At 39.7% G+C, this 14,594-nt stretch overlaps 1 protein-coding gene across 1 annotated transcript; it reads left to right on the top strand.

Annotated features, from left to right (window-relative positions):
* Nucleotides 1–709: 709 nt before the first annotated feature.
* On the top strand, nt 710–14,030 carry LOC119029273 (ceruloplasmin). Its single transcript, XM_037115984.1, has 24 exons — nt 710–870; nt 2,673–2,917; nt 3,010–3,222; nt 4,273–4,446; nt 4,534–4,625; nt 5,395–5,557; nt 5,673–5,811; nt 5,906–6,045; nt 7,698–7,838; nt 7,925–7,969; nt 8,071–8,285; nt 8,409–8,559; nt 8,656–8,868; nt 9,422–9,626; nt 9,710–9,849; nt 9,977–10,105; nt 11,123–11,229; nt 11,376–11,431; nt 11,624–11,695; nt 12,214–12,305; nt 12,400–12,539; nt 12,632–12,688; nt 13,594–13,699; nt 13,783–14,030. Exons 1-24 carry the CDS (start codon nt 710–712, stop codon nt 13,803–13,805), a joined length of 3,219 nt encoding a protein of 1,072 aa, XP_036971879.1. The 3' UTR covers nt 13,806–14,030.
* The last annotated feature ends 564 nt before the right edge of the window (nt 14,031–14,594 follow it).

The raw sequence follows: 14,594 nt of genomic DNA, 5'->3' as shown, positions 1-14,594 counted from the left end.
CTGTTATTGATCCATATCAGGATCCAAACTGAGCAAATGTGGCCCCTGACCCTGGGAGCCCAACAGGTCTCTTCAAAGGAAACAACAGCAACTCCTACAAGTAACAATATGGCTATATAGTTCCTTTTCTGTCAGTGGGAGCGGAATATAAAAATGTTTTGTAAACGTTAAAACAATGATCAACCATTTCTTAGAGAATAGAAAGTGGAAAGACAGTAGTGGATCGAAGTGGTTTTTGGCTCCATTTCACAGGTTTTTAAAAAGATATTCCTGCCAAAACCGGACAAACTACACGAAGTTTGATGTAAACCTTACTTGAATCCAGAGACGTGGACTCACTGTGTCAATGTGATTTGTGACCTGAGTCTGTGATAGAGTCGCCGTTTTGATGACTCGACTTGGACTTGGAAGTTAAACTTTTGCAACTCTGAACTTCTGCTCAGACAGAAAGGTTTGGGTTGGCCTGGCGTGTCTGTTGGTCAGTGACCCCTCTGCCCTGCCCAGCAGTCAGTCAGCCGAGGGGTATAAAGACCCACAGAGGGTCTAAAGTCTCTCAGACAGAGTGACTGATAAAGGCCTGTCAGCCGTCTGCACTGTCTGTCTTCATCGTCATCACCGTCCGCTGGATCCGTGAACAGAAGTCAACTCTTCTTCCTCCTCGTCAGTCCAGCTGTGGACTTACTTGTGGTTGTAGCACTTTATCCTCAGAATGCATCTGTTGGGGTTCAGGGTGGTGTTGCTGCTGTGCTGGGCAGCAGTATGTGTGTCTGGGATGAGGAGAGAGTACTTCCTCAGGATAGAGGAGGTGACTTGGAACTACGCCCCAACTGGGATGAACATCATTCAGAACCGCACAGTGCAGGAAGATGAGTAAGTACAAGTACACTGCATTGTCTTGGTTATACTGGAGTCAGACCTTGAACCCCTGGAGCTCATCCAGGAAGGAGCAGTGCTGGTGCCATGGAAAAAGGCCTCATCTCTCCTGTACTAGCAACACTTCAAATCTTCAGAAATTACATTTGGAGATTTGATTTTAAGCCAGTGCATAGATTAGAACTTTTCCACCTTTCTTTGTAATTAAAGGAGCCACTCCAGCCCTACAGTCAGACATACGGAACAATTACTGCTCTGCATTTAGTGAACTCAATTGGTCAACACTCATGATCAGGACTACAGAAATGGCTGTCAGATGAAACCACATATACATAAACTTTACTTAACATAACACGACAAATAGCAGAATTGTCTTTGCTCTGTCACATTTTTCAGATAATCCAGTGGGTTTTGAAGTGATTCATGTCACCTCAGAAGTAGAAAAAAATTTTAAAAACCCGAAAACATGTGTTTTGTTATTATTATTATTATTATCATTATTATTATTATTATTATCAAGCCCAAACACCAAAATGGTGTGTGATCCCTCTTGAAATTCAAATAATAATTGTTTTTTCTTCCTGTCTTTCATTTAAAAAAAAAAAAAAAAAAAAAATACGCCTAATAGAATCACTTTTTCGTAGGACATTAACATGCTCAGAAACTGTAACAAAATGGTGGCAATGTTGAGATTCATTGGGTTTTTGGAAATGGGTGGAGTAAAATAGCTCACTATCACCCCCTAAAACACATTTTAAAACGCATTTCATTTCAGTGTGCAGTGATGAACTTTGATATTCACACTACATGTTCCTGCAGTTGACCAGCACCTGATCAAATATGGCTGCATGGAGAGCTGTTTGTTATCTCTAAAAACACTTCGGCCTGTCTTGGCTACATCTGACTTGTAAAGTGAGACTTAGCCAGAACAGGGTTGATATAGACGCATGACAAGACAACAACAAATCAAATCACAATAGCAGCAGTAAGTACAAAAATACGTATTGTAATACAGTGTGTAGATAAAGCAACACTGTTTAGGCATGTGTGTATCAACTGCAGCTGAAAGTGACCACTTCCATTATCCTGCATTTAAGATAATTTAAAGATTCATGGGTCAAACAGATACATTAAATTAATGGGTTTGGTCTGAAAAATGTAATACAACACATAAATCTGGATGAGTGAAGAGGTCCTCATGCAATCAGCTAAACAGAAAACAGAAACAGCAATACAAGCTCATTACCTCACTCACACATAACAGCACTGAATGCAGAACTCTGCAGGCACCTGAAGGCCTCACAAACTCTTGTCAGATATCGGTTACAAACACAATAGACCAGAAAGAAAACACAATATCCAGTCTTTAACAAATATTCACCAGAGTCATTATTAATCACATATTTGAACTGTATACAACATCAGTGACTTCATCTAAATACTCTGTCTGTGGTTGAAATGTTGTTAATAAGTTAACAATTTACAGTCACTGCAGGGAAAAAAAAATGCTGATTAATATTTAAAAAATAAGTTAATTCCATTTTTGTGAGCTCTTTCCAAGATCCTGGCCTTTTATATGCTGGCACACTGTCATGGCTTCCTGGATCTGTGGCGTCTGTAACAAAATTTGTTTTCACCTTTCCTGCTGTCACATGTCAAATTGTCTGCTGTATAAAAATGTCTAATCAGTATATAACCAGGTATAATTAAGCCAAGAAGGTTTCTGAAAATATAAAGTGTAATCTAAATCACACACTCTCTCTCTCTCTCTCTCTCTCTCTCTCTCTCTCTCTTTGCAGAGAAGCCTCAGTCTTTTTAAAGAGGGGCCCCCAGCGTATTGGCCCCACCTATAAGAAGGCTGTGTACAAGCAGTACAGCGACGCCACCTTCAGGACAGAGGTGACGAAGCCAGAGTGGCTGGGCTACCTTGGACCCCTGGTGATGGCCGAGCAGGGGGACACTGTGATCATCCACCTGAAGAACGCAGCGTCCAGACCTTACAGCATCCACCCACATGGACTCAACTACAGCAAGGGCAACGAGGGTGAGAAAAATAATGACATAATCCAAGGATCAGTTTATGGACAGACCAGACAGACTGACAGATGATGACAGTGTGACCTTGTGCCTCTTCAGGAGCCCTATACCCAGATGGAACCGGTCCAGCGCTGAAGCGAGACGACTCGGTGGCTCCTGGTGCTATGGTGACATATGAGTGGACCCTCGCAGAGACCCACAGCCCAACAGCAGAGGACAACAATTGCCTGACCAGATTCTACCACTCCCACGTAGCAGCACCCAAAGACATCAACTCAGGACTGATAGGACCCCTCATCATCTGTAAGAGAGGTACCAGAACCCTTTTTACAGTATCCAGCGATGGATCAAATCTTTACTGATGCACAATTCTAAGTTGCCATTGCTTTTATTTCCATTTTCTGTATACCTCCCCTCCACCACATTTTAGTGTTGACATTCTATACATTTAACTCTTTACTTAACAGATGAAACTTTGAAATTCAAAACATCTGATCTCCTTATAGAATGTGATGCACTGTTTTATATTAAACCACCCAAAAGTGATAAACTAAGAGTATTTGAAGTATAACTGATGTTCTAATTTCACTTTGATTGCTTCAGTATTTTTAACTTATAATGAGGTAGTTCTGCATGGTTGTATTACTATTTCAGGACTATTATTCAGGATCTGAATATTTCTCCCACAGCCACTCTCACAAATTTAACTTCAACTAAATGTTTAATTGTGTTATTAGTCGTTGATCAACTGTGACCTTAACTTAACTCTGATCACATACCTCACATCAACTGACTGTAACTTTTATAACACCTGAAGCTCCAAACTCACTTTTTTTAAAACCAGGCAAAAAGGAAAAAGGTCACATCCATTTTTGACAATATCTGGCAACATTTTTTTCTATCTATCAAAATCTAGTTACGTTTTACCAAATGTCATGTCAATCAATCAATCAATCAATCAATCAATCAATCAATCAATCAATCAATCAATCAATCAATCAATCAATCAATCAATCAATCAATCAATCAATCAATTGTTGCAAGTAACCACTAACAGTGGCTAACTGTACAAGTCTCCAAGTGAACACAGCCATTGTCATGACTGAACACTGACTTAATCAGATTTTATTGTCATATTCATAAGGGAACAGTCATGTGCTGTCAACCAAGTTTTCCATTTCAAATCAGCAAAAAAATAGAAATCTCTTATTTTCAGTATCCAAAACTGTTTCAGTTCAGTTCATGACCAAGCTCATCAATAATAGAATGATGTTAAATGAGCAAATTCCATTTTCAGGGCTTTTTAACCTGTTACACACATACATGTATACACATTATCCTAAAGTGTCGTCTTCATTGTAGGAACTCTGGACGTACATGGAGATCGCTCAGGAGACTACCAGTATGCTCTGCTGTTCATGGTGAACGATGAGAACTTCAGCTGGTACCTGGATGAGAACATCAGGACGTACATCACGTATCCTGCTAGTGGCCTGAAGGAGAACGAGGATTTCATTGAGAGCAACAAAATGCACGGTGAGTGGTGAAGGCTTTGATATACACATACAGGTAACCATGGCCATGCCCATAAAATACCTTTAATTCTGTGTGTGTGGATTGCAGGTATAAATGGTTTCCTGTACGGTAACCTGCCTGGACTGAGCATGTGTCAAGGCAACAAGATCCACTGGCATATGTTTGCCTTAGGCAATGAGGTAACTACTGTATTATTTTTTATATATATATATATATATATATATATATATATATATATATATATATATATATATATATATATATATATATATATATATATATATATATATATATATATATATATATATATATATATATATATATATATATATATATATATATATATATATATATAAAATACTAACCAGGACATCTGATGGGATTATTTAAAACTGTTTTTGTGTTTAATTTGAAAATAATAATAAAAAAATCCTCTGGTTTTCTATTGCACACCATCTTTCCAAACTGTGTACAAAAGTCTCGGCTGCCAAACTAGACAAAATTCAAAATATACAACGTATGTAATAAACTCTTTAATCCTTAGGATTAAAGTAAAGTAAAACTCACTGAAAACTGCCTTGGTTTGTCTTTCCACAATCACCTCTGGTTTGGTCAAAATAAATCTTTAGTTCACTGAGTGTGTGAAAATATCCCCCACTGCCCAGTAACAGTCTTTCTGCTGACATGCAGCCCTCCATTCAAATTCCATACCTTGGAATTCTGACCATAGTATGAATGTAAAAGTAACAGACTATTTTAGTATCTATTGTACTTATATTAATGTATTATTAATGGCCAGTAGCCTGTGTTTCATGGCATTTGTGGTGTAATTTCCTTTTTTTCTTTCTTAAAAAAAGAACATACAAAAAAAGAAGAAAAAAAAGACAATCACATAACCATTTGAGAAATGATTACAAAAGTTTTGCATCATCCATCCCTTTACAACAGGTGGACATGCATTCAGTTCATTTCCATGGCCAGATCCTGACCGTACAGAACCACCATACAGACACGGTCAGTCTTTTCCCCGCCTCCAGCTTCACAGCTGAAATGGTGGCAGACAACCCTGGACACTGGCTGCTGACGTGCACCGTCAATGACCATTTAATGGGTAAGCTCTTAAACCCCAATTCTTGAATGATCATTTCACAAACCGCAGGCTGTAGTGTTTTGCGGATGATTGTCTTATTTGTTCAGTATTGTTTGTGTTTTGTGGTTTTGTCCAGCTGGAATGCAGGCTATATTTGAGATCAAGAAGTGTTTCCCCAATGTCCATAAACCTCGACCACACGGTGAGCTCAGACAGTTCTTCATCGCTGCTGAAGAAGATGTGTGGGACTACGCTCCTACTCTGCCTACTGATGGGTCGGTCACAGTGCACACACACAGACACACATTTTCACGGAAACGGTCCCATGTTTCTCTTCCATTATTAATGGTTATTTCTGTGTGCGTGTAGTGAAGCAGACAAGTTTGTAACCAGAGGTCGCAACCGTATTGGAAGCCGTTACAAGAAGGCTCGCTATGTGGAATACACTGACGCCACCTTCACCACAAAGATGCTGCGTGCCCCAGAGGAGCAACACCTTGGAATTCTGGGTAAATCAGACTGGGCTAGAGTTGCTTGCTATTCCAGTGTCAGAGAGAGTGGTAGAGGAAGTATTCAGATCCTTTACTTCAGTAGAAGTACTACAGCATCTATAAAATATACGGCCACATGAAAGTCCTGCATTAAGAATCCTTCTTGAGTAAAAGTGCATGTATGTGAGTTTAATCAGGAAAATATACTTAAGGTAATAAAAGTAAAAGTACTCAGTGCAGTCAGCTGTGACTGTTATAGGAAAATGCCTACAAACCAGCCAAAAAAACTTTATAAACAAAAAATATATATCTATTTACAGGATATGCTACTTTTGTTTTGAATGAATGTCTCTTTGGGAGATAATGACATAATGCCTCAACAGGTGATAATGAAATCTAAGTAAACTTCCTTAACCCCCTCATCAGTCCCCAATGAAAAACCTGAAGTTATTCAGTGTGTTGGATTTCAAGGAGTTCAGGTAAGACAGAAAAAAAGAATCCTGCAGGTGCCATCTTGTGCAAATTAACTCAGCCCTGTTGAAAATAGGCTAGTTAAATGGTGACTTCTGTTGGTCACTTGCAATTTTCCTCAGCTAGAAAGAACAAGGGCAGCAAAGAAATCTCACCAGGGCCTTCACAGAGCAGAGTTTCTGGCTGATAATCTGTTTGGATGAGGTCTGCAGTGCGTCAAGGACAGAATCCAAATGAGAAAGGGACTGATCTGGGAGCCTTTCCCTACATTACTTAAGCCGGAGAAGAATGCCCTGAGCTGCTTTTGCTCGATAATTAGAAGCCAGTCTCCACAGCTTGCAACAGGTGATCTGAATCCACTGCAATCAGTCCAGAGAGGCCTTGAAAGTCAGCTAAAAGAAAAGATGGAGAGTACTTCATAATTGGACAGCTACTATATATTATTAGTATTTCAGCTATATATGGCATTAGGTATCTTAATTTAGTAACTAGAGCTGTCAAATAGATGTCGTAAAGTAAAACAATATCATAATTAGAATAATTCTCTGAGAAAATGGCATTAACTTTAAAGTGAAGTACTAATAACTTACATTTGTTTTTAAGGAGACTGCTTGACTAAATGTATTTAGTTACATTCAGGTAAGTTTGTCTTGAATTTTCCCTTCCAAGAGAGAACCATCTGCACGGCTCAATTAGGACTCCAGCTATCATTAATTAATCTGCAGATTATTTCTTTTGTTTCATCAATTAAATGTCAAAAAACAGGAAAATGTGCACATCACAAGCTCCTTGACCATTTCAGATTGCTCTCAAACCCAACGAAATTCAGGTTTCTGTGAATAAAAATGAAGGAAAGAAGCAAATCCTCACATTTAAGAAGCTGTAATGTCAATCAAAATTCAAGACCGTTCAACCAATCCACTTTTCTAAAAGGACTAAATTCTACAACTTTTTAAGGTAAGAAATAATCTAATTTCCTCAGCTTTCTAGTATTAACATTGTTGAAGGCATTCATAATAGTTTTAATTCATATTTTGGACAGACTTACTTTGTTTCTTCAGCAGTTTGCCAGTTAGTCCAGACTAAGAAACCAGTACATGAAAATGAAAAATGCTCAAGGCATGTCAGCAGGATCTTGTCATCTGCCATTAAAATTAAATCCAATAGTCTGTATGTGTTTGTGTGCATCCATGTCACAGGTCCTGTGCTGCGAGCTGAAGAAAAGGATACCATCAAGGTGGTGTTCAAGAACAAAGCCAGCCGTGCTTACAGTATACAACCACATGGTGTTCAGTACAGTGTGGAACAGGATGGGACGCTCTATTACAATGAACTGGAAGGTTAATACATAAACACATTCTGTTGTCAAAGTACTAGATGTAACACAATGAGCTTTCTCACCCTTCATTATATCTCCGTATTTCAGAGTCCTACACAGCAAAGAAGCTGCGGGAGTTAAACAGACAACCAAGTGAGTTCCACCTGATTCACACTACAAGTCTATGTTGGCATCCATTAACAAATATCTTATTACCATAATGATTCTTTCCTTATTTAACTGTATGTATTCAGGAGTGGTGACCCCTCCCCCAGCTGCTCTGGTCAGACCTGGGATGGTGCACACCTATGAGTGGATGGTGCCAGTGGGTGCTGGTCCTGTACAGGGGGAGGCTGACTGTCTGACCTATCTGTACTACTCTGGAGTCGACCCTGTCAAAGACACTAACTCGGGACTGGTTGGACCACTTCTCATCTGTCAGGCTGGGTCTCTGAAGAGAGGAGCACAGGTAATAAAAAGAGCGTCAGGAACTAAACTTGACGGCAAGTGTTTAAACACTGAATCTGATTTAAGATCTGATTTGTCTATTTAAACAAATGCCTCCTCTATGGTCTGTTTTCTCCTTGTGTAGAAAAACTATAACAAAGAGTTCCACCTCATGGCCACAGTCTTTGATGAGAACCTGAGCTGGTATTTGGATGAAAACATTAGGACCTTCACCACTGCTCCCACCACTGTTAACAAGGAGGATGAGGGCTTTATGGAAAGCAACAAGATGCACGGTGTGTAGAAAAGAAAAAGAACAATAAAGTTTTAATATCTGCTTTAAATGTTGAGATAATGACTGCATGTTTTATTTCTCTGGCTCCAACTTTTAGCCATCAATGGGTATGTGTATAGGAACCTCCCAGGCCTGACCATGTGTAAGGGGGATGCAGTAACGTGGCACCTGTCAGGATTGGGTACAGAGACGGACATCAACAGCATTTACTTCCAGGGAAACCGCTTCATATACCGGCAGAACAGACGGGACTCCATCAGCGTCTTCCCCCACATCTCACACACGGTCACTATGGAACCAGACAGCATGGGTAAGATGCTGGAAATCACATGGCTCAAAATCTATTAAAGGGAATATAAATGGATTCAAAGCAATCAGCTGGTCTAGTTTAAAATTTTTCTGCAGTTTGTTCCATTTGCACAGTATTTACGAGCCATTTACCCAAACTTAGCATTGACTTGGTGATTATGAGAGATTATCATCCTGCTTTTTGATTAATCAAAACTGGATGGCATTCAGCAACCTGGCCACCAGAGGGTTCTGTCATATACAAAATTGTGTCGTCAGCGTACGTATGAATTGTACGGTTTTTAACTTTTTCACCAACTTTATTTATCAGAATAGCAAAGAGAAATGGTCCCAGATTAGAATCCTGTGGCACACCATTGTGAACACTCATAAAACTGGATGTACTGTAGGAGCTCGAAGGGACATAAATTAGTTGCAAGGTAGAGCAAATCTTACAGAAGTATGGACAACAATAAACCACTAAACAAGAGCAAACCAACTTGCATTCGACTGATACCTGGGGTGGATATTAAGCCTGGCATATGTGTTGTTCACAATGTTCGTGTGTCTTTCAGGTCAATTTGAAGTGGTGTCACCAACAGTGAACAATTATCGTGGAGGAATGAGAGCTAACTACACAGTACAGAAGTGTAGCCTCCTTCAGCGTCAGGGTGAGATTATGCTCCATTCAAAAACCTATTACATCGCTGCCATGGAAATAGACTGGGACTACTCTCCAAACCGCACCTGGGAGGCTGAGATGTTCCGTGGTATGGAGAAGTAAGGAACCACATGTACAGCATGAGGGTGGTGGTTGTTCTTAATGCAACATGGCAAAACAAACTTAAACTCTCTTTTTGCAGTCCTGCTCCTGTCTTCCTGGATAAGGCAGGTGGGTTTATAGGCTCCCGTTACAAGAAGGTGGTCTACCGCCAGTTCACCAATGACAAGTTCACCAAACAGGTGGAAAGAACAGCCGACATGGAACACCTTGGCATTATGGGTAGGCTTTCAGCACAGCAGATTGTATAAACTGCAACTGTAAATTTATATGAACAAATTATACTATGCTTTACCTACCTTTTGTTGAGCCTAATAAGTTTTGGTAATTATACTCCCCCTTTGCTCAGGTCCAATAATTCATGCTGATGTGGGAGACAAAGTGAAGGTGGTTTTTAAAAACATGGCATCCAGGAGTTATTCTATCCACGCTCATGGCGTCAAGACAGAGACGCCTGATGTTCACCCCACTGGACCAGGTAAAGACAGACGGAATATCAGCTAGAAGGGAGGCAGATGATCAAGAAACTTTGGAAAAAGTTTTCAAAACTCTTCATTCTAATTTCATATTCATTTCATTTTTATTTTGTTAGAAAATGAAAGCCTGTCAGTGCACTTGATCCTGAAAAGGAAAAGCTTATTTGGTCTCAATACTGTCTATCCTTCCATCCAACTCTCCTAGACTTTGTGTAACTTCAGTTCTCTTAAAAAGTAATTTGGGTACTTTTAAACCTGTACCTTGTTTTTAAATTGTTTGCCCTAATGACTTATAGGTGCAAAAAGTTTTGGAATCGGTCCAGTCGATATTGTAGCCACACCTCAGGGTGCAATGGCTGAAACTGAATCCTGACAGGCACTTGCTCCCATCCAAGTACATCCAAAAAATACATAGGTCTTTAAATCTCTTCAAAGCCACCAGACTCTCAACAAAAGCAGTAATTTTACCGTGAAAAACAAAGGAGTTACTGTTGCCTTATCCAAATAGTGTATGTTATTGTGTGACTTTGGTACTTTAAAAGGTTAGTTTGGATCATAACAATGGTGTTTAAACACCAAAGTCACACAATAAAACAAAGTAAGTAACCAACTGAGGTGACAATTGACCAGCAACTCTCACAAGTTTTCTTTGAAGTAAATTACCATTTTTGTCACTTTTTTTTCTGGTGGCTTTAATCTGAGTGAAATAATGACTGTTCCTGGTTTCACATTAAGGATCCTTCTGTTAAAAAACGTGTACATCTGTAAGGATCCTTTTCATAATGCTGTCAAACACTTACACAAATAAACTAAGCCTGTCAGTTGCAGCCACTGCAGCCCTTTTCATGGCTGCAGACAGAGGAAATCTGCTGGATCAATTTTCTAAACTGTATGTTTCTATTATTCATTCAGACCCCAAAATATGTTATAATAGAGCCCAGGTTTAAAAATCCTGGGACTACCATTTAACGCACTACGGGATTCAAAACCTTGAAAAAAACCTGTAATATATTTCCTAGGTGAGACTCACACCTACTACTGGTACGTTACAAAGAAAACAGGACCGACCACAGAGCAAGAGGAGTGCTCTGTGTCAGCATACTACTCCACTGTGGATGTTACCAAGGTACACTAACACACACACACACACACGCACACGCACACGCACACGCACACACACACACACACACACACACACACACACACACACACACACACACACACACACAGACTTAAGCATCCACTCACTTATGTTATCTCCCTGCCTACCAGGACCTGTACAGTGGTCTGATTGGTCCGTTGGTGATCTGTCGCCGTAGCTGGGGCAGGTGAGTGTTTTACAGTTGTACATTAACTCAGAACTAGTTATGACTTTAATAACCGTGTGCAGTAAACAGTGCACTTGTGCGATGTCAGGTACAATAGATTTTTTGTGTGTGTGTTTTTTTGTTGTGTTTTTGTTCTGCATAACATGATTAAATATTATAGCACTAATGCAGAATTGTATTAACTGCTTCCAGGACTTTTGGTATAAAGAAGGAAGTCGAAGAGTTTGCACTGCTTTTCTTGGTCTTTGATGAGAATGAGAGCTGGTGAGTATCAGTCTCAGTACTTAATCTAATCTGCTGACCACACTGTTGACATTGACAACTGTTTATGTGAAACTTTTTGAATGTATTTATTTAGCCTCGTTTAACCAATCAGCCCCACTGAGATCAAGGCTCTCTGTTACAAGAAGAGACCTGGACAGCATTTTTTTGACCTGGACAGCATTTGTTTGCATGTAGGCAACCTGGAGTTTAAGATCAATTTCCACATTTTAAGCATAAAGTTTTGCACAACCAGAGCTGGTTGTAACTTCACCAGGTCCCAAATCATATCATAATCCACTTTTTACAGTATATTTTCTTCTTTTTACTCATTTATTAAGTCTGGGGTAGTAAGAGCACTGTGTTTGGCCTTGTGATCGAAACATTCTGCACACATCACCTCCAGAATACTCTGTACATTACTGTGTGTGATGTTTAAATCTCTTTGCATTGGTGCCAGGAAAAAAATATTATTATTATTTGGCAAAATTTGCATCTTATTACTGTTTTCCTTATTCCAGGTATCTGGATGAAAATATCAGGACCCACATCAGGAGCCCTCGCACAAACTTAAAAGATGACGAAACCTTCATAGAGAGCAACAAGATGCACAGTGAGATGAAGATACACACAAAATGAACTGCATCCAAAGAAGTGTCCTCAAAATTTCATTCCAATATATGCATGTGTGTTCGTGTCCTTCTCAGGCATTAATGGATTGATGTATGGAAATGTGAATGGTTTGAACATGGAGGTGGGTGACAAGGTGTACTGGTACCTGATGGCAATGGGCAATGATGTGGACATACACACTGTGCACTGGCATGGACACAGTGTGGAATATAAGGTATATAAATAAAAAAACAAAAGCACAAGACAGTTACACATTATAAGAACATACTCTAGTACGCACAAATACCAACTCTTCTTTCTCTTCAGCTGGGTGGAGGTCCTCATCGCACTGACACGTATGAGCTGTTTCCAGCCACCTTCCAGGTAAAACCTCCATGCATTCTGACCTCGCTTCAACAGATTTAATTTGTCTTGAGTGACATTAAAGGTGCTGCACACTGCATTTAAATAAATACTCACAACCTAGTGTAACTTCAAGGCAAGGAATGTCAAATCTTTATTGTTAACAAAATGTTTTCTTGAAAATGGTCAGAATGAATCTGCAAACAATTAAAGTATTAATACAAGTAGATTTTCTGTAAAAATAGTTTTAGCACTTTTCAAAAGAGACAACAAATAGATAGCAACTTACAGAACTGACAAGCACTTTGAAAAAAGGATGCTGTAATGATTATTACTCCATGGAAATGCAATCAAAGTTCATATGTGTCTTGCCAACCAGTTTATAACAGTTATTATCGAGAGCGGACAGGGAAAAGAACAGAATTTGAGCATTTCTAACCGCACTCAGTAATCGACTCGTCAGGGCTTCCCCACAACAAGCTAGCTGCTGCAGGAGAGTGGTGGGTTGTGTTGTCTTTTCAGTAGAAATCCAGCAAAGCTAGCAGATGTTTGATGCCTTGAACTATGTGCTGGGACCCTATTTGTATTGTTGCTGAAGTTTGGTGCTGTTCTGAGCATTATTTGTGGCTATGAGTGGCTTTTTGCTGGTGGTTCTTGGTGGAGGCATAGACTGCAGTGTATTGTTATCGTGTGGCCTTTTCTGAGGTTGATAAAACTACATAAGCTAGCAGTCGGAAACTTGATCTCTTGGGGGGGGGGGGGGACACTCGGTGTCATGGTGTGTTAGACCATGGATTAATGTTACGCTGGAATATCCCTTTAACATAGAGGAACAGCAGTGTCTCATTGGGCTTGTCAGTGCTGTGAAACATGAATAAAATTTCAACATGGTAATAAAGCATGTGCCGTTTTATTCTCCTCTTCAGACAGTAAAGATGCGTCCTCAGTACCCTGGTAAATGGCTGCTCCACTGTCATGTCACCGACCACATTAAAGCCGGCATGGAGGCGATGTATACTGTCACAGAGAAAGGTATGAAATTGGGCAAGAAGACTTTTCAGTCTATTCAGAGTTAGATACATACTGATGTCATGGATGTTTTTTCTCTTTGACAGCAAGGAGAGGAGTCTTTGGCTGAAGAGTTGAGGAAGAAGAGACTGGATGAAAATTAATTTCAGTTCCCAAATTCATTAAACTCATTTGCTTTGCAGAGCTGGCATGATTACAGCTCAGAATTAAACATGTGAACCCAAGAATCCTTTTACATTGAAATGTGCATTTTTATGATTGTGGTACAGCTTGGATATTTTCATAGTGAAAGGTAATATTACTGTAAAAAATAAAGAAGTATGAAAACCTGAAAGTTTCATAGGACTCTTTGTGTGGTCTGTAATGACAGCTGTCAGGCAGCAGAGGGCACTATAGCCTGACAGTTTCACAGCATCATTTGTCACACTGGAGAACACTGTCAACTGATTGATACATGAGTCCTTTAACAAACGGTACAGAGTCTGATAAACCTTTTTACTTTTACTCATCGTTCTGAAGCCTATAGTGATTGCAGTGTGTAGTGGCTGTTGAGAAATGACCCATCTGCTTATAGACTGGTTCACTTTAACTTTCACTAGGCCGTTGAGTCTGCACACCAGGACCGTTTCTTTCTCGAGAATAATAGGGCTGCATTATGGCACGAAGGAAACATGTCTGCCATTGCGCAACTAAAACAGAAAAAGAGGCATTGTTTTCCCCTGGTAGCTATCCTAAGGTAACAACTGGAATAATTGGGAAAAAACAAAAAAAACAAAACAAGGATGGAGGAGGCAAAGAAGGTGAAGAGGGAGAGTGGTTTAGAGGTAAAACAAGAGTGATGACTTGATGGAGAGCGCTCTGAGTCTGTTCCCCCATTGATGTGTTTCCTTTTACCAGC

The sequence above is a fragment of the Acanthopagrus latus genome, chromosome 11, assembly GCF_904848185.1.
Source record: "Acanthopagrus latus isolate v.2019 chromosome 11, fAcaLat1.1, whole genome shotgun sequence".
NCBI lineage: Eukaryota > Metazoa > Chordata > Actinopteri > Spariformes > Sparidae > Acanthopagrus > Acanthopagrus latus.
Note: the sequence above shows the minus strand (reverse complement) of the source record. Positions and strands in the feature narration are given on the sequence as shown.

Bases quoted from the DNA above. Each gene is read 5' to 3' on its own strand.
- LOC119029273 (XM_037115984.1), top strand. From the start codon at position 710: ATGCATCTGTTGGGGTTCAGGGTGGTGTTGCTGCTGTGCTGGGCAGCA. The intron at 11,432-11,623 runs GTGAGTGTTTTA...AACTGCTTCCAG, and splicing joins TGTCGCCGTAGCTGGGGCAG to GACTTTTGGTATAAAGAAGG. The intron at 11,696-12,213 runs GTGAGTATCAGT...TCCTTATTCCAG, and splicing joins TTTGATGAGAATGAGAGCTG to GTATCTGGATGAAAATATCA.